Genomic DNA, 20808 nt, shown 5'->3' with positions numbered 1-20808 from the left:
AATTAAAGATTTAGTTTTCCTCAAAATGAATTAAAACAGTTACAAGCAACTCAGAATATGACGCAAAGCTGCAATAATTAAATATGTTAAATAATACATGTTTTTAATCCCATTTTATTAACAAATTTGCTGCTGACCTTCGATGATCCAATTCAACCATACTAATAAGCAAAAATTACACAAGGTAAGCTAACATTTCTTCTTCTTTTTTATTGCTGAAGAGTGTTGAACTTTCGTCTGCTGCGTTCTACTGTACAGACGTGAATTTACATTTCCTTCAGCCTGAGGCTTTTGGTGTGAAAGGGCTTTTACATTTGCCAAAAATAGAAAAACAAGCAAGCAAGCCCTGCCCAGATTTAGAAAGTAACGCAAAAGTAACGTAACGCATTACTTCCAATATAAAGTAACTAAGTAACGTAATTCGTGACTTTTTTGGGAAGTAACGCAATATTGTAATGCATTACTTTTAAAAGTAACTTTTCCCAACACTGCACATAACCCAGATCAGAGTTGATTCAATTAACTCCATACAGATTAATGCACGTCTAACTCAATATTAATAATCAGTAATAGGCTGCCAAATGACTAATTTTAACTTTAAAACCTTCCTATGTAGTCTATCTCTATTTATTTCAGCAAATGCAACTGCAACAAATGGAACTATTGGGCAAAAAAGTGAACTTTAAATAATATAGCCTTTCTGTGCTGGCATATATAGCTACATCCTTCTGTTTGATAATTGCCTAAAAAGGAATACAAATAGCCTATATATTTGTTTTAATTTCAATATTTGTCTGTGATGCGTCCTCCGCCATCGCTAACAAATCCCCTTATAAAATCAAAAGAAAGAAACCGTGAGCAAAATAGTTTTTATTAATGATTTATCCAACAAAAAAAGCATCAAAAGACATTTAAACGTAACTTTTCATCCTCCCATGACTTAAACGCGTAACGTCTGTGGGGATCTAGACTGGTTTTGGGCGGAGGGATATGAAGTAGTGCGGTGAGCTGGTTAAGGGGGATTCAGTAAAGTGACGGTTACATTATTGCGAGCGCTGCCAGCACTGGACAGCCTTGACACTTTACAAGAATTCCCCTATAACTTTTGGAAAAAACGTGCTGGTTCTGCAGCTAGCTTAACGGAGGAATATGATACGTTCAATAAGTGTTCATAGTTGTAACTGTCAATGTTAAGAGGGCAGATTCTTTGAAAATCAGTATGAACGTAAAGGGTCTCCGCGCGGTGTTACTGGTGTTTGTCACTATAAGTACAGAGCCCCGCAAATCGGAGTCTGCGGTAAGTAATCATTGCTTGTTACTTCTTTTAGTTACATCTTAAAGTGAAACAACTGTTGCCATTGCTTTGGATCAAGCACACACGCTTTAGCTAATGTTTATAAACACAGGTTACTTTATAACACGAAAGTATTGGTTTCCTTGAGATCGCTAAGAACAAGTGCGAACATGTGACTTGAAACATGGGATATTCATCTGCAATCGTTCAAATACAATCCGTTATATTTGATTGCCTCTACTTTATTGAGTGCAAGTGCAAATATACGCGCATCACATTTTAATAGACCCAACTGCATGTAGAAAAGTAGGATGCTCTTTTAAAATGTATTATTAATGTTGGATATACTTTATTTAAGATATCATTTAATAATAATCGTAAAGTTTCGAACTTTTTGGTAACTCTTGTCAATATTATAGGCTATCTTTCTGTTTTTATTTTTGTTGTTGTTGTGTTTGCTTATTTATTTTTTTGCTTGTGTAGTTATTATCAGTAGTTTTTGTTTTTTTCATAAATACACATGTAGCCATTCTCATTCTCATATTGCATACTGGTTACCTCACAGTGGTTATGTTAAATATATTTTCTTTGCAGTGGTTTCTAATCTGCACCAACAATTTTTTGCACAAATGTTTCTGGTATAAGCGAATGGAATCTGATTACTGACACTGTATTTATATTTGCACATTACATGTGACATTATTGCCAAATTAAATGCCAGTTATTTACTCATCACAAACTTGATGTGAAATGATAAGGAATAATTGTTCTCATTTGTAAAATTTCCATATGAACCCATTCATTGAGCACAATTTTGCTGTGTTTTTAGCCTCTACACCACAGAGTGAGCCTGGTCAATCTGACATGCTTTGCATGCCTGTATTTTACAAAGATATGGCATCACTATGTGGCCGATTCATTGTCCCACTGTCAGAGTAGGCAGTAGCAGGAGGCAGACAGGTGAGGACATGTTTAGGGAGGGACCTGTCCTAGAGGTACAGATACAGCAGGGACAGAAGAGCACATGTGGTGACCTTACAACAAAACACATCATGTTCCTACATTTCCCAAAGGGCGTTGTTGTGCACCAATCCCAACAGGGAATGTAAATGTAGTTTGCACTTCCCTTCCCAATGACTGGCTGTTGAATTGTTCTGATTCTCAATAAGAATTCTGGAGCTCTTTCATTTTACTGCTAAGGATCCGCCCAATTTCTTTTTCTCAGTTTACAAGGTGAAAGGTGACATCTGTCATTCATAGAGAGAGGAGTTTACTAGCCATCAGGATAGGCATGTAGACATAGAGTGCCACCCATCCCCCGAGACCAAGATTGCACGACCCTCAGGTCTATTCAGTAAGTGAATCTAACCACAGCCTATTGTTCACACAACCTCTTAACCCCTCAAGATGATGTAAAAAAATGCCAGTTTATACATACCACCCCCCAGTCCAGTATGCCTCTGCGTTTGCCTGATGTGGATTATCAAGGAGACAGTGTGTGGCACTGATTATTTAGAATAATTCCGAATTTGAAACATTTGTTTTATAATGTGTCACAAATAGATATATCCTTGAGGCTAGAGTTCCTTGCTTTGGCTTGTGCTCGATGCTTTTCAAAGATACCGTTAGTAAATCTGACATTGTTCACGAAAGAGTTAATAATAAGGCAAATTAGTTTAGAAACATGATGGACACCAGGGCCATTGCTAGACCCCTTATACTGGGACATGGGGACAATAATACCGCTGTGTCCAAGTAAACTATTATTGATAAATCCTTGTCTGGTAATATTTTAGCAATCATGTCATGTGTCTGTTTAGAATCAGAAATAGTGATGCCAGATTTGTGAAGGAATAAATATTGATGTAATTGGTCTAGTTTTGCAAAAAAAAGTCTGAAATAGTTTAATTCATTCATTGACTCAGATTAATTCATTTAGACAGTTCACTCTGGCATAGAAACGTTTGTAGCTGTTTCTCACATCATAACAGAATACTTTATAAGTCATAAAACAAAAAGAGCGCTGGATGAGGTGGATAATTAATCCACTGTAGGTAACAAAACTTGCAAATGTATTCTATCGTTTGTCAACAATGAAGCAGCTCTTTATTGCAGGTGCAGCTTGTGAAGACCGTTTAAATCCATTTATCCATAACATTATCAAAAAAAGTACCAAAATATTGGGAAACTTGGTGTTGGGGCACTCTATCTAACTAAGAGATGTCCTTTTGAGGAGCCAATGCAGTATGAAAGAACAGATTTTTAAGTTAAAGACAAACATGTCCTTAGTCAGTAATTTTTATTTTGTTTATTTACAAACTAAAATTCTAATTACCTATGATATTTTAGGTTTTTATTCTTCTGGAGATGCCAGAACCTGGAGTCACCAGGTCAGAGAGTTTGTTGGTAACTTGAACCATAGGGGTCTGCTTTGAACGTTTCATACTTGAGGGACTCCATACACTGTGCAGGTCAAGGTGTATGAACATGTATGTGTGTGTGTGTGGCGTCTGTACGTGTTCTGCTTCAGATATGTGTGTGTGAGCGCACTTACATGCTGGGATGTGTACATATCTGCTTTTATATACATAATATGGTAATGCACATACATGCTGATGTGCCTTTGCACGTGTCTGTGTGTGTGTGTGTCACAGTGTGTGTAATAGAATCCACCAAAACCCCTAGAGTCACAAATGATGAAGCACCCCAGCTATCAAAAAAAAACACACACCCATGAAGTCAACCCAAACATCAGTAATCTGTGTTCACAGCCATAACATCCATTCAGTGCAGAGATATCTACCCTGAGTGCCTGGGTTTTGCTGCAATCTCATGCCAGGATATGGGTACCAAGTTGGCAGATCATGATAGTTCTGTCTCTCCTGGAGGACAAGCAAATTCCAGTCTTATCTCACCTGCAGGAGAGAGAGAGAGTCACGAGATGTGCACAGGCAGCCATACAAGAAACTTATTTCAAAACAGGCCCACAAGCGCTTGCAATGCTCACTATGACAGCTCACACTAGAAAACTATTTTTATAAAAACTATGTCGAGTTTTCTAGAATTGGATTTCTAGTTGCACGAGTTAAAGGGATAGTTCACCCAAAAATTGCTGTTAATTGACCCACCCTCAGGCCATCCAAGATGAGGGTGACTTTTTCCATTCAGTAGAACAGTAAAGAAGATTTTTAGCTAAAACCGTGGTCCTTGATGATGCTTAAAATCAAAGTCAGCAGCTGCGGTTGAGGTGAAGCGATTGGTCTGTGCAAGAAACTGAACATTATTTACAATATGATTACCTGTAATCTATAGCATCAGGCAAACGGTGCTGAGTGATGTACGGTTCGCGAACGAATAATTATTTTGAACGGGTTCATTTTGGGGTGAAATATCTCTTTAAGAGGCTAGTATCAAGACTGTGAAGAGACATTCTGAGTCACCTGGAGTGTGTTTATGCTGAACTTCATGCCCTCATGTGTCAAAGGCTCTTTAATAGTCTTTGTAGCAAAGATCATAGTTCCTGAAGAGGAAGCATATGGCTCAGATAATTGAAGTTTGGAAGATACTTTGATATCTTGGCAAATCTGACCACAGTTTAAAACGTTAAGTAAACGTGCATGCATTTTAAAAGTTCAGTTTCACTCAGACTTAATAATTTGTTAAACATTAAAATTATAATATTTTTAATATAGTTTTTTTTTTTTTTTTTTTTTTTACATATTTTAGTCTAACTGAAAACGTACCAGTTACTGTTTTGTATTGTATGAAGATCCATTACTGAGGTATTTTTCTCAGGAGAAACATCACAGAAGCAGGAGATTCGATCAAAATCTTTTGATCAAGCAGGAGACTTGATTTCAAAATTCAAAATTAATTAACCTATTGCTGGTTGAAGGCCTGGTGAGTGTTAATAGATTAAATGGCATGTGTGTACTGTGCTTATACTTACAATGTGGTGAGAAAGAGATGCAAATACCATTTAGGATTAGCTGTACAGTGATCCTCCTCTCACACCCAATCTCTATTTCCCCCACTGCCTCACCCCCCACAGCGCTAAACCCTAAATAAACTGGCAAATAGCAACTTTTTCAGTGGGTGGCTAATTTACACCACATATACAAACACATGCATGCACTCTGTGTTTGTTTAAGTGATGGAGAGGTCATCAAACTGAAAGAGAGAGAAGTTACCTGGACAGTATAAAGACTTTTTGCGCAGAGGCTTGTCTGCTTTAGATATCTTCTCATCTTAGTCTGAGACTGAGGCATGTTTCGTCAGAGTTTGAATGGGAGCAAGAGAACATCTATTGTTGCTCCAGACATCACCTTCATTATCATTCTCTCTGTTTGATAAGCAGTCACGTAAAGGGATTTTTGGGTTAGTGCATTACAGAAATCGTCTCTAGGTTACGTATGTAACCATGGTTCCCCGAGGGAACGAGACGCTGCGTCGAGTCGCTTTGGGAACGCCCTTGCGTGACCGCGTTCTGAAGCACGTGTCAAATCCGTCCAATGGAGCAGCGAGACGTCACGAGCAGGGTGACGTAAGCACCAGAAAGCAGTACATTACATTGCTTTTAGCAGATCCAGCACATTAGAGAACAACAAAGTTATTATGTTTCGAATAACTTAGAATTTACATTTCATACTTTTAAAGTTCATTTAATACTTTGTCATTTCATTTACCAATACTATGCAAACATGATAGCCGTCTCAAAAAATGTCCATAATAGCTTCATTGCTATAAATTCTTCAAACATTCTGTATAAGATGAGAGAGCAGAAGTTCTGAAATGGTTTTGTTCCAGGACCCACACTTTACATTGGACATCAAGTCGAGGATCAACACAGCGTCAACACATATAATATGCTGGTATAACATTTGAAGGGATAGTACTTACCCAAATCCAAACATGTATAACTTTCTTTTTTCTGTAGAACATAAAAAAAGATATTTTGATAAATGTCTCAGTGTTTTTTTGTCCGCGGTCACCAAAATTCTTCAAAATATCTTTGGTGTTCTTTTCATTTTTGGGTAAACTATGCCTTTATTGTAAAAGCTCATGTAAAAGGGAAGGAAACCTTCAGAGTAATGTTTGGAGTTTATAGTACGTGAGTGTTTTATTTACTTCAGAGTGTAATGTTATTTGCCGGGGACCGTACTAACAAAACATTTTATCTTAGCACTAAGAATTCTCCTAAATACCAAAAAAATAGCAGTCATAAAAATTAACTGAATCTCAGCGTATAGTCTACTTTCCACACAGGCATGAGCAATATGTCTATAGAAAACTAGAAATTTCTACCTTTCAACAAAATAATTCAAAGGTGCATAGGTAAAGGGCAAGGTGCATTTCTCTCTAAAGGTACGTCACTGTACTGTGGAGATGGCAGCATTGTCAACTTGATCTTCACAGCAGACACTGACTCAGAGAACACTATTTTATTCATAGATAATTAAAATATCTCCTTGCTATTTTTTTACCAAAACATTCATAGTCATTTCTTTTGCCAGTGCTTTCGGCAAGGTTCATGTGTGCACTTGAGTGTGGAATAGGCTATAAAGGCTCATTATGGTTTACTTCTTGCCTAACTTGTGCATGAAAAGAAGTACACAATTCAATTAGGGGGAATTATTGTGAAATGTTTCTAAAATATATATGTTCTGAGGCAGATTGCTGGCAACAGCCATTTTAGGATGGTTTGTGATTTGGTCTTAGTGACTTAGGAGTCCTCTTGTCTACCCATAACTTTTCACAGATTTAGGAGCTGATTTTAGCATTAAATGCCTAAGTCCTAACATCTGAGTCCTAAAATTTAGACTGACATGCCCATTATTTGTAAGAGTTTCTCCTAAATCTTCTAGCCTTAAGATGTTTTGTGAATACAGCCCCTGATGTATACCTGCCCCATCAGAGTGGCATCAGCCATGTTTGAAATAGAAAACCTGCTCAAGCCCATACCTGTGGTTTGAAACTATTGAACATGTGCCAACTCCCAGTGCCCAGCTTTCAGGGCATTCCTCCTTTAGCAGAATAAAGTCCACATTTATATAATTCTTTTGGGCAAAAAATGTGAAGGAATGCATGTGATCTGATGTTCTATGTATTTGTAGTTTTGTGATGAATTTCCCAATTTTTCCCTCCATTTGCAAAAGTGCTGTGGAGAAGTGTTTGAGGCATGTGGGCATGTGGAGTGCAAATAAAAGTGATCTGAAATCAGAAACATTAAAAACATAAGGGATGTCTGATTCAGTGTTCAAAGACTAGTAGTGAAGTACAAACGGGAATCATTCCTGATGGATTTGATAGCAGTGTTGCCGCCTGCTTGTGTAAACTACAAATACATGTTGGTAGAGTTGAGCTGAATGACGTGATTACTTAGGTGGGCAATAGGCACATTAATCATATCCAAGTTTAATAACTAGCACGTTTCCAGAAGAAGAAAAAAACAGGGCAGTCTTAATTGGACTTGTCTTTATCTATAGGAATGTACTGTATATGTAGCGAAAGTATCTTCAGAGACACTTAGGCCCCAGCTTAAGACCAAGAAAACAGGCTGTCTATGTGCATATGTGTTTACATCAACTAGCTGATGTTGCAATGACTACTGATGTAGTCATCAGCTCTCCTTCGTCTTCTTTTTATGTTCTCTTTTTATGTATCTCTTTTGTTGATTCGGTCTCTCTAGCACTTTTTGTTTTAACAAAGTTTCTTAATAATGGTTTCATTAATGTAGTTGTGATGAGAGCAAGATTACATTTAGTCATTTAGCAGACAATTCAACGTCATTGTGATATAGAAAAGAAAAAGAATATGGGCACAAAAGTGAGAATACAAAATTTGTAGGATTAGTAGGAATACAAAAACAGGAAACTCACCTCAGCCATTGTAAGCCATGATGGATAACATGGTCCACAATAGTGACCCTTGTTTCATCTGATACGCACTTATGTCCTTGGCCTCTTCTGCCTCTTCCTGTTTTGCCTCTGAGTCTGTACCCTTCCACTAATCGACGTGTGACAACACCGGTAATACCGGTAGCACCGTGGGGGCGGGGGCGTTCCCTCTTTTTCTCACTTTCCTTCGCTTTTAAATAGCTTATAAAAGCGGCGTGCGCATTTTACTTTCACTTTCAAATAGCAGCAATTTGGCATAAAGCAATTGTTAGTTTTTAGTTAGTTTGAATTTTCCCTATTTTCCTTGCTTTCCTTCGCTTTTAAATAGCTTAAAAGCGCCATGCACATTTTACTTTCACTTTCGAATTAGTGGCAGTTCGGCATCAATTGCTTGAATGCAACAACAAAATACAACGTCAAACTCACTTTAGTCTATATATAAAACATAGAACTTTTATTAACAAAACAAATAAAAATACACCATGCTAAAGGGCAGGCTATGCCTAATATAAAATAACAAATAACTTACATAAAGTTTAAATAGGTATACAAAGCTGGAAATAGGCTAGGTAAACATGTATTTTATATATATATATATATATATATATATATATATATATATATATATATATATATATATAAACAAATAAATAGTGACGTAACCGGTGTTGCGGCTTAACACCGTCACCGTCACCGTCACCGTCAACACCGTCTATCGCGGCAAGCCTACCTTCCACCATGCATTCTTACTCCTCGTCTTCCTCTCAGCTGTTGATCCTGATCATTTCCTAGATGTTCATCCATTGTCAGAATTTGTAACTCTTGTGTTGTCCTCTGTCTATATATGCTTTCCAATTGAAGGTTCATGAGATGCACCTTTGAGCTACCTCAGAGAACTGGTTTATAATTGGTTGATCTACATTCTCTTCACAAATGTGCATAATCATTTGCCTGAATGTACCAAAGCAATTGCAACTTGTTCAAAAGAATGAGAAACTGCTTTTATGATAGTGACTGGATGATGTGGAGGTTGAACAAGTAGTTTTGAGAATTTCATTTCTGATCTGAGAATTGCACCAAAGCCACTGAGAAAAACTGTAAGTATAGGTTGTCATGGGATTTTATTCGTATTTCTACACACTGCATTGGAATTACAGTATCAAGTCTAAACTTGTAATCACACTAAAGTTGACCTTTAATGTAATCAAAGACCTTAAGGAGTGAGCCATCCATTCCTCTGACACACTATGTAAATCTATCTAAATTAGCTCCAGTGTTATTATAAAAGTGAAAAAGCATTTCATCCAGGCCATTGAGATGGGAGTGAGACAGTCTGTGCGAGACAGACATTGTAATATGCTAGTGTCTAGCTGTGTCTAGCCTGCTTTAAAACAAAGTTGTAATTATATAGCTTTTGTCAGATAGAGATGTGTGTGCATGTTTCTTCAATGTCTTTTTCAAAAATGAGTGACAAAAGATCTTGTTTCAACATGTATCAGTTTTACAGCTTTAGAGAGCTAGAGTCATATGCCCCTTCCCTAAACAGCAAACACATTTACTTTTTATGTCATACACACCCTTGCTTTTCAACTTTTGGGTGATTGTCAGCTCCCCATTTTCTTTGCCTCTTTTTCACTCCCATCTGCTTCTGCTATTAGTGGTGGATGGAGGCAGTAGTGGCTCCCCTGTATAACTCTGAGCAGCCGTGTTTCAGTGTGTGGATGTGCATGTGAAGAGCGGCTAATGTTTGCTCTGTTTCCAGTAAAAAGTAAATCAGATGATGCTTTAGATCTCAAACAAACATAGCTGTTTAGATTAGCAAAAAAAAAAGAAAGAAAGAAATTCAATTTGTCTTCTAGATTTTAATTTAATGGAAATTATGAAGCGGCATTTTTTTAATGATTTATTTTATGAATGTGGATATTTGCCAAGAAGTCATTCATTTTTTAAATAAATATACAAATTTACTGCGAAATGTTATCTTGTTTTCCTTGGCATTGCAATGCTTTTCCAACAATGCTCTGGCATCTGTGGCATTTTATCTATCTATCCTCCTCTTGCCTTGTGACAACACAGGATTTTTTTGAAGACTTTGTCAATGGGAGAGAAAAAAAAACATCAAAACAAAATTTGAACACAGTATTATACGTAATGTGTTCAAAATATCATCTTTTAAATAAAAAGGTTTGCCGAAAGCTACAGCTATTGCAGTGCTTAAACAAACTGCTGTATGACAAAAGTGCTTCAAGGCTTAATTAATTTGAGCCCTGCAGTTTTAGATTCATATGCAAGCTGGATATGGCATGCAGGTTTGAACACGCTCTGTTAGGGATATAATTAGATCTCCAAATTATAGTTCAGGTGAGAACTTGTCTTACAATCATTGGAGTGCCAGTCCACGTCTATGCTGTGATCCCCGCTCTGCGAATGTCACTGTAATTTTAGTTTTTCTTTTCACTATTACTCCGATATTACAAATGAAAGCTGATTCCAAAAGAGGAGTTACTTAGGCTATATAGCAGTCTATAACTATTGACCATTGCAGTTATATACAGTAACCCTCTTTGTGTCCTCTAGCGGTGAAAGGTGCATAAACTGTTCAATGCTGATCTGCAAATATTTAGAGAGAATGCTGTTTGTTACGTTACATTACATTACAATTACATTCGGTGCACCTGGAGATGTTGACATAGTTGAGTTTTAAACAAGTAGAGATTAGATTGTAAATATCGTGCCTTCTCAGACATTTTACTGCCAATTTCTCTTTCTCTTGGAAAACTTGTGTGTTTTGGGAATTTGATAAGAGCTTTACCGGTTCAGTCAGTCATGTGGACACAAATGTCCAGCAATTCATAGAAAGTCAGGCATTGCTAATGTATGATTTCAGCAAAATGTGTTTTAGACACAAACACTGCATTGCCGCTTATTAATGTCAAACCTTCTCATTTTGAATTCAGTAACCAAACTTTATTTGTTTGATACATCCCAGATTAGGTGTAGGAGTAATGGCTCAAAAGCCTCCCCTGCTATCTGAGAACCTGTGTGAGATCCCAAACCCAAACTCTGTCGATGTGTGTGGGAGATGTCTTTATCCTCCTTATCAGGAGCACTTGTGCGTGTACTGTTTTAAATCTAGTCCACCACAGAAGGTACGCACAATGTGACAACCATGCATCACTGTCCTGATTTCACCATTTTAGCACTCTTTTGTGATGAATCCTATAGCCGATCTGATTCAGAAACATTATTATCTGTCATTGTATGCCATTTGCGTGCAATGTTATGTAAGATATGGGGTTCTTGGTGAGATAGATCTAAGTGTTTTTATGGCAGATACCAATACCTGTTAAGTAACTGATATGACAGATTCTCACTTTTTGTTTAATTTTTATTGTCTAATAATAATAATAAAACCAATAATAATAATACTACAGCAGTTTATATTAATATTATTAATAATAATTAGTATATAATGTTTCTGGAATAATCCTACTTGATTATTTATTTAAATAGCTGTTATGTATTATAATATAATAATGTAGTTTAATTTAATTATTATTATTATTTTTATTTTTTATTTTTTTTCACTGTAATACAAAAATAACAAGGCATCACCCAAAAGAAACAAACCAAAACTAAAAACTAAAAAAACACACACACATAGCTCAGATTATTAAATAAAACAGGACTACCCCATATATAACAGATTAGGGAAAGAAGGGAAAAAAATGAATAGGGCAAAAAAGTTAAATGTCCAGACAGTTATACAATTACAATATACCTGGTAGTATAATAGGGCGAAGATGAGGAGAGAATATTATACAATTTCTTGTTAGCAAATGAAACAGTGCATTTATTAGGTATACCCAATACCAATGAGACTGGGTCAAAATCCAACTACATATCTTTTCCATTTCCCCCAGCACCAAACACCAATACCTTTGCAGCCTGTTACATGACCACAGACAATGCGTTAAAGTGCCTACTTCAGTTTTACATTTTAAACACATAGGCGATAGAGAGGGGTTAGGAGAAATATGGAGTCTGTGTATGATTTTAAATTGTATTTCGATTGTACGTGCACAAACAGATATTCTCTTAGCATAAGACCAAATGTCATCCCATGTTTCATCATCAATATCAGTAGCTAACTCTTCCTCCCATTTAGTTTTAATTGTCAGTGTATCAGCAGAAGAAATTGAACACAGCACCATAAAATCTACCCAAAGACATTTTTCCCGATGATAAAAATAATAACCTCTCAATAGAAGATATCTCACAATTTCTAACAAGTGTTGTGTTATTAGTAATATAATGTCTCAATTGGAGGAATGGAAAAAAATCGTGTTTGAACAACTGGTACTTCTGAGTTAACGCCACAAATGACATTAATTTATTATCTGAAAACATATCCCCAAGCCTAATAAGTCCCAAATTACACCAACGTTTAAATCCATCATCCAAAATTCCTTGGGTGAAATCAGGATTGTTTAATATTGGAGTAAAGAAAGAAGTCAATTTAGATCTACCTAAGCCTACAGACTGATCTCCATGCTTTCAGAGTATTAACTATAATTGGATTATCATATATCTCTTTTATGTTTTGAAAGCTCTTAACAAAAAGAAGAGCTCTTAAAGGAAATTGTGAAAAGGAGGATTCAATATCTAACCAAGTATAGGAAGAATCATTCCTAACCCACTCTGCAATGTATCTCAGGTGGGAACTTAACTGATACATCTTAATATTTGGAAAATCCAGCCCCCCCATAGAACTTGGCAGATAAAGTACTGATAATTTTAATCTAGGTTTGCATTTACTCCATATAAAAGAAGTCATCCAGCTATTCAGGCCCTTTAATGCCCTATTTGAAAACAGTATCGGAACCATTCGAATAGGATATAACAATTTGGGTAACACAATCATCTTTAAGAGTGCTATCCAACCCAGCAAAGACACTGGCAAGGAATTCCAACGTTCTAAATCCTGCCGTATTTGATCAAATAAAGGAACAAAATTAGATTCATACATCAGCTTCAAAGATGTAGAGATAGAAATACCCAAATAGACGAAACCTAGAGGTGCCTCTATGCATAGGAAACCCTGCCTAGTGCCTCTATGCATAGGAAAATAATCTCATCTAAAGCCATTCGTTAATACAGCAGAACATGGGTCTGTATACAGCACTCTGATCCACTGCACAACATTTTTACCTAGGCCAAATTTATCCAAAACAAAAAAAAGATAGGACCATTCAATCCGATCAAATGCCTTCTCCGCATCCAAAGAAAGTACTAGCCCATCTATGGATTTCACTTTAAAGGTGTAAATAACATTTAAAAGGCGTCTAATATTATCAGATGAATTTCTACCTTGTATAAATTCTGTTCGATCAGTCCCAATTATCGTAGGCAGAATTTTTTCAAGGCGCATTGCTCAAATTTTAGAAAGCAATTTCCGGTCAACATTCAGTAATGCAATTGGCCTGTAAGAAGAACATATGTCAGGATTTTTGCCTTTCTTTAATATAAGCGAGATATAAGCTTCTCCAAGGGTCTTTGGTAATTATTTAACCACAAACTAATAATTAAACATATTAAGCAATGGGTCTGCTAGCAACTCTTGAAACGCCTTAAAGAACTCTCCACAAAACCTATCTGGCCCTGGTGATTTACCATTCTTTAGAGCATTAATAGCATTAAGAACCTCCTGTCTAGTAATAGGGCCATTGAGAAATTATTTTTGTGTAACTGAAATGGTTGGAAGATTAATCTCAGAAAAAAGTCAACCATTTCTTTGAGATGGTCACTTGTTTTCTCAGAAGAATAGAGATTTATAAAAAAATCCCTAAATGAATTATTAATATTCTTATGATCATGGAAAATATTATCATCAGAATCAACAATTGTAGCAATATACTGGGATGCTGCACGTTGTTTGGCAATATATGCTAGAAATTTCCCAGGCTTGTCTCCGTGCTCATAAAATGTTTGTTTTGAGTATCATATTTTCTTCTATGCGTCCACAGTGAGAAGACAATCTAGAGCTGCTCTAACTGCTTGTAATTCTTTCAGTAAATCTGCTGAAGGAGATCTATTATACATTTTTTCTTTAACCAATAACTGAGCTTCCAAGGCCCTTTGATTCGCCATTCTTTGATGTTTTTTGGAGGAAGTATATGAAATAATTAGCCCTCTTGCATAAACTTTACAGGTTTCCCATAATAAAGATGGATTATCTGTGGATAAAGAATTAATAGATAAAAAAGATTAAATTCAGAAGAAAGGGTTGCAATATTAAGTCTCCACTGTATAGAATAGTCGCGCCTGAGCAGTTAGAGATGCAGAGCTATGTGGGTACCTATCTACAAGAGGATTCATTACACAATTAAAATCTCCCCCAACAATAGTTATATCTGATGGCCTGGCAATCATGTCCAAAAACACTTTAGTAACAAAGTCAGATGGATGAGCTGGAGCATAATATATATTTAGTATGAGAATAGTTTTACCTTGCCACACATTAATAATATTGCGACCGTCCCTATCTTTAATACAGTTTAAAACTTTGAATGGTAAATTACGCTTAATGAGAATAGCAACACCTCTACTTCTAGATGTAAAGATGAAAAATATGTGTGCCCAAAAACACCCTGTTGTAATTTGAAATGTTCTACATCACTCAAATGAGTCTCTTGTAAAAGAGCAATTTCGATATTTCCTTTTTTCAAAAAAGTAAGTATCTTTCTTCGTTTTACAGGATTATGGATACCTTGAATATTCCAAGTACAAATCCTAAGCACTCTAGACATTAAAAACTGTACAGACAATCAGTGGATACATAATACAGATAATCACAAAATATATTCCTGTAAGTGTACCCTTCAGAAATCTGAGCTTTGAACAAAAATAAAATAAAATACCAATAAAACACAGAAAGCTATACAAGGGAACAAACCTGCCAAACATGCAGGAAGGACTATTCTTACTCTTTTCTTCTGTAGGCAACTGCCTACCCCCCCAAACACCACTCACAACCTTTAACATAGGATAAACACAAATCTCACCAAGCTCCCAGCAACATGATACAACTTCTTCACTCAGTGAATTATTTTGTTCATGTACCACATAACTACCCGCGAAAGTTTGTCACGCTAGCCCAGGCTGTCAATGAACGCGGTCACGTCATCCGGTGAGGCGAAGCGCTTCATTGTCCCGTTGATGGTCAGCCTTAGAGTTGCAGGATACAGCAGGGCATATTCGATCTTCATCTTCTGCGTTTCTTTATCACCATTGCAGAATAATCGTTGAAGAATGAAATCCTTGGTCCTGTGTCAGCACTCCTCTCGGAATCCGTGCCAACATGACGAGCTGCGTTCGACATGCGCTGCTTGTCCATAAAGTTATGGAACTTTATGATGACAGGTCTAGGTCGTTGCGCAGGTCCTGGCAAAGGCACCAAAGAGCGATGAGCACGATCAAGTTTGATCCGCCCTGCTTTAGTTGTAATCTTCAAGTAATCGGGCAGCCACTTTTCAAAGAAACGCACCGGATCACTGCCTTCGGTTCCCTCTGGCAACCCGAGTAGACGCAAATTACACCAGCACCCGCGATTCTCCAGATCGTTGATATGCGCTGACATTTCGCTCACTTTTTTTTGAAGATCAGCCACCATAGCTTGCAGGCATTCGGTCGAATTTTCCACACCGGCGATCCGCTCCTCCGCCGCGCCCACTCGCTCGACCAAGGCCTGGAACTGAACTGTCTGATCGTTCATCGCGGATAGGACAGTATTCACTTTCTCATCTATTACCTTCTTAATGTTTTCGGTTAATTTGTCCAAAGCTTGAGCAAAGTTGGAGTTGGAGCTTTCCTTCTCACGACTATTCATGCTCGCCTCGTCCATATTAGCATCCTGCTCGACGCCGCTGATAGTAGAACTTTTCGGCGCAATCTTCTTAGCTTTGGGCATTCTGTCAGATCCTTTTAAAAAATATTTATCTAAAGACATGGCACAGTAACCCTCCAACCAAGTAGAATGATTTCACTGAGTGAAAATATATATTAAACCGAATATTTGAACTATATATATGATATATATAATATATATGTCACGGGAGCTCGCCAAAATGTGTGTCCGCTCTACGACGCCATCTTCCTCCCCCTAATTATTAAATTTTGTGCTCAAATCATTTCTTATTTTTTATCAATATTAAAAACAGTTGTGCTGCTTAATATTTTTTGTGGAAACTGTGATGCATTTGTCTCAGGATAAATAGTAAGTTCAAAATAATTTTTGGCCTTCCTCCTTCGTCGAATCCACCTCCTCTGCTTACTCTAGCCTTCCAGCCGTTCCTCACTTTATCCCCCGGCCTCTGCTCACTCTAGGCCGCCGTGTGTGACGCTGTGTTTCATTGTGAAAGCGAAAATACTTTGTTTGGCCTTCCAAAAATGGACACGACTAGAAATCAGTGGTTAAGTTGTATTTACAACACTGTTCCAGAACACTTCAACCCAAATATTCAGATGTGTGCAGCACATTTTATGGAGGACTGTTTACTGATCCTGGAAGAGTAGACTACAATGCCGGCTGTTCTGACTCAAAGACTGTAAGTACGTTTTTTTATATTTAAAGAGTTTTTATATTTTTTATATTTAAAGCGAGTTTTTTGGGCAGCGTAGATTAGGGCTTGTTGTTTGTCATTTCTCCGATCACAAATGCAGACATGATTTTATGTTTATGCGTCGTGATGCAACGCAGCGCGTAAAAAGACAGTATAAGTCATTATAATCCATAATTATGTCCCCACTGGATGCAACGAATGCCTCGTTTATAATGGGCTTTCATGTTTTTGATTCATCGCTCCGGCCTGACAGGGCATCATCACAGTATGGTAGGGGCGTAATATTTCCGTCACACGCTTGAGGTATTCGGCCAATCACAACGCACTGGATAGCTGGCCAATCATAGCACACCTCGCTTTTTCAGACCGATGAGCTTTGTAAAAATCGACGCGTTTCAGAAAGGCGGGGCATAGAGGAGAAATAATAATGTACGGTATGTGGACAATAATGTGTTTTTTTTTACCTTAAACCGCATAAAAACATTTCATTACACCAAATACACAAAATACTGTTCTTTTTAGCAGCATCATATGACCCTTTTAATCAATTTAATGGGTCCTTTCTGAATAAAAGTAGGCCTATTGTTTTTTTTTTACAATTAATATAATAGTAAATAAAAAAAATTGTAGAGCCCAAACTTTTGAACAGTAAAGTGAATATTAAATGACCAATACTAGATTGAGCATGAAAGTGAATATCTGTTAAAATACACCTCAAACCAAACATTGACTTTTCTGTAACTTATACCTCTGTGGATTTCCCCTTGGAAAAGCTTCTCAATGATTGAGGGACATACTGAGTTTGTTGTCATTTTCAGAGTACAAGGAGTTTAAAGAGATCACCAGTGCAATATGATGGTTTTCTGGCATCACCTTAGTGAACATTTGAACCCCATGCATGTTTTTTACCTCACCCACCCCCACATGAGCCACTCGGCCTTAGCTGGTTAATTGGTAGAGGTCAAAGGTCATTCTTTTCTTAGACCACAGGAATAGGAATAAAATAATTCCAGGGAAGAACCATTGCAGGACATCAGAAGGAGGTGCTTTCTGGCTCATTAGATTCAAAAGAGTTGTAGCCTAAAAACATGTTTAAGAAGAGATTCTCTTGGGATATCTTTTTTCTGTTTTCTCATCCCATGGACCTTGAAGTCTTGAAATCCAGCAGTGACTGTGGAAAAGGAATGCAGTGAAATGTGTTATTCTTACTGTTATTGCTGAATGGTGCCTGGAGAAAAAATAGCTTTTCAGTGTGTTTCTGTTCAACTTTATGAGAACTGTGATTTTTGACATTTTTCCCAGAACGTTCTTGCGACCCGGTAGCAATTCATCCACGGCCCGGTAGTGGGCTGCGACCCGGTGGTTGGGGACCTCTGATCCACCGAGCCCTAGACTGGAATCTGCTCATTCCCTTTGTGGATGAATTGTTGCACTACTTAATGTTCTCCACAGAGTGGCCCTGTTCATCTCCCCATCTGTCCATAGACTCAGAGAGCATAACTTGTCTGCATCTGATCTTTCTGTAGATCTAAACTCTACCCTCTAGAGTCTAGACATCCAAAAACATTTGTCAACACCACCATTAAAATTGTAGGGTATCAGACCGAATCAGACAATGTAAAATTTGATAAAGAACAGTTGAAACACGAGGAGCCGAATTCCACAGAAGCCCAAGACACAGGATATCGTAAATCAGATACTGGCGCCACAAGCCTGAACCAACTAGCAGCTTTGAGTAGCTCATAGCATTTAAACAAAATAACACTTATTGACAATTCCAAGGAGATTGTCAATTTTGGGGACAAGTAATTAAGATTAATGGTCAAAAGAGATGCACGGCGTGACCATCACATGGTTACCAGTGATAGCAATCACGAGCTCTTTGGATTGGCTTCCCCCACCTCGACGACAGAGAACAGACTGAAATTCCTTATGAGAGACCTCTTAACCTCTGGTCTTTATACAGTCACAGAACATGTCCTAATGTTCAGAGAATGGCACAGAAACTGCATTTCCATGTAAATATGCATCTAAATGACACTAAAAGGACTGGTGAGCAACTAATCATTTCTATGCATAACTCCATATCATATCAACCCACACATCAGACTATCAGGTCTTAATCATTTATTGTGTATGTATTTTGAATAACTATTGAATAGTTTACAGGATTATATTCATGTTGGGTATGTATGTGGTTGAATCTTCTTGCGTGAAACGTTTCTTCCAATCAATTCTTTGTCAAATGTATCATATTCTTGTTATAGAAATCATGTCCAAAATTATACTCTGCAAGAGCGGGAAAAACTCGGACCATGTGACTGATAAGATAACATTTGGTTTATGAATGGGGAGGAGAAATATACAACACCCCGAGCAAAGACGACATCTAATTGGTCAAAACACCATTTGGGAGGTGTCCAAAAGCCCAGTTTAAATACTCAGGCTTCAACCACAACTCCGTGTCGTCAGCCAACGCCCAACCACTGGCTTCCCCAAGACTGAACTTCCAGCCAATCAGCGACCGTGGGAAACCCCCTGTTCTGCAAGGACCACAACAAACGGAACCCCCTGTTCAGGCAACGCAACGCGTTGTACCTAGCTGAACTGGTGCATTTATTATAAATTGTAACCTCATTGAGGAACTCAGTGCGAGGGTTAATTAAGCGATTGATGGTTGTTCAGATCTATGCAATTGCACATATTCCTGTAAACTTGGGATTTCACATTTTCATTCTCTTTAAACTAATTATTTCCTCACTTTCTCTCTTTCTGTAACTTGTGTGAATGCGTGTGTTTATGTGTTAGATTAGTTTATATGTCTTAGATTTATCCAATAAAGCCTCATTTATATTGAAAAGAGAAGTATCTCATGTTTTGTGCTCACAAGTTAATGTCTTAAACTGCCGATCTTGTTACTGTACTAATTAATAGTGTTTTCACTATATTTTGGATATAAATATCCATTGCAGAATTGATGTCATATGGTTCGTTCAATGAATCGTAAAACAGTGATTCTGTCCAAATTCCCTTTAAAATCTTAAATGATTCCCTTTGAGCTAAATTGACAAAAGAAAAATGTAAAGTTTCCCTTACAAAATCTATTCCCCAAAAAAACTTTCCTCTACTTTTCCACACTTACTAGCAACTATTGTTGGCTCATGTTTGATGCACTACCATTCAATAGTTTAGGGTCAGTATATTTTTTAATAAATGAATACTTTTCAGCAAGGATGCATTAAGCTGATCAAAAACAACTGTAATATTAAGAAATATTAAGCATAGGTAATAATATGCAATGTTTTTTGGACCATGTGACACTGAAGACTAGAGTAATGGCTACTGAAAATTCAGGAATAAATTACAATTTAAAAATATATTAAAATAGAAAACGTCTCAGGTTACTTATGTAACAATGGTTCCCTGAGTAGGGAATGAGACACTGCGCCTCTAGGGGTCGCTATGGGAGACGCCTCGTCGTGACCCGTGTTTGAAGCATACATTGAAAAAACACCAACTCATTGGCCGGCGACAGCCATCACATCACTACCGGTGCGACTATAGTATAAATAGGCGCCGGGAGCACACATCATTCACTTCTTCGTCTGAAGCTTGTGTCCGCAGCATGGCAAGAAACCTAGAGGACGCAGTTCGAAGTTCCCATGAAAGGGTACGTCTCAGGTTACTTATGTAACCATGGTTCCCTGAGTAGGGAACGAGACACTGCGTCCTCTAGGGGTCGCTATGGGGAACGGTATACCCACGCCACCATGCTGAGGGGAGTGCATGCCAGAACCATGGCGAGCACTAAGTACCAACTCTACCATATTGCTATGGGAGTCGCCCCTGGGACGTTAGATGGCTGTCAGTGACGTTATTCCCTACGGCCAAAGGCCTAGGCTACATACCCCAAATACTTACCTGTTAGGGCCAGACTCCTGGGCCCGGGGTAGAGCTCAAGGCTTGGAATCAGGAATAGATTCCTTTAAGGGAATAC

At 37.6% G+C, this 20808-nt stretch overlaps 1 protein-coding gene across 1 annotated transcript in view; it reads left to right on the top strand.

The window, feature by feature from the left end:
• The first annotated feature begins 1053 nt into the window (after window positions 1-1053).
• Window positions 1054-20808, top strand: part of LOC107596474 (collagen alpha-5(IV) chain-like) — a 72216-nt gene continuing 52461 nt past the window's right edge. The window contains exon 1 of the mRNA XM_016287220.1: window positions 1054-1297. Coding sequence (XP_016142706.1) covers window positions 1220-1297 — 78 coding nt within the window. The 5' untranslated portion in view covers window positions 1054-1219. The remainder of the gene's footprint in view (window positions 1298-20808) is intronic.

This window comes from Sinocyclocheilus grahami, unplaced genomic scaffold (genome assembly GCF_001515645.1).
Source record: "Sinocyclocheilus grahami isolate Dianchi unplaced genomic scaffold, SAMN03320097.WGS_v1.1 scaffold219.1, whole genome shotgun sequence".
NCBI classification, from domain to species: Eukaryota; Metazoa; Chordata; class Actinopteri; order Cypriniformes; family Cyprinidae; genus Sinocyclocheilus; species Sinocyclocheilus grahami.
The sequence above is the reverse complement of the archived record's forward strand: the minus strand, read 5'-3'. Positions and strand labels throughout refer to the sequence as shown.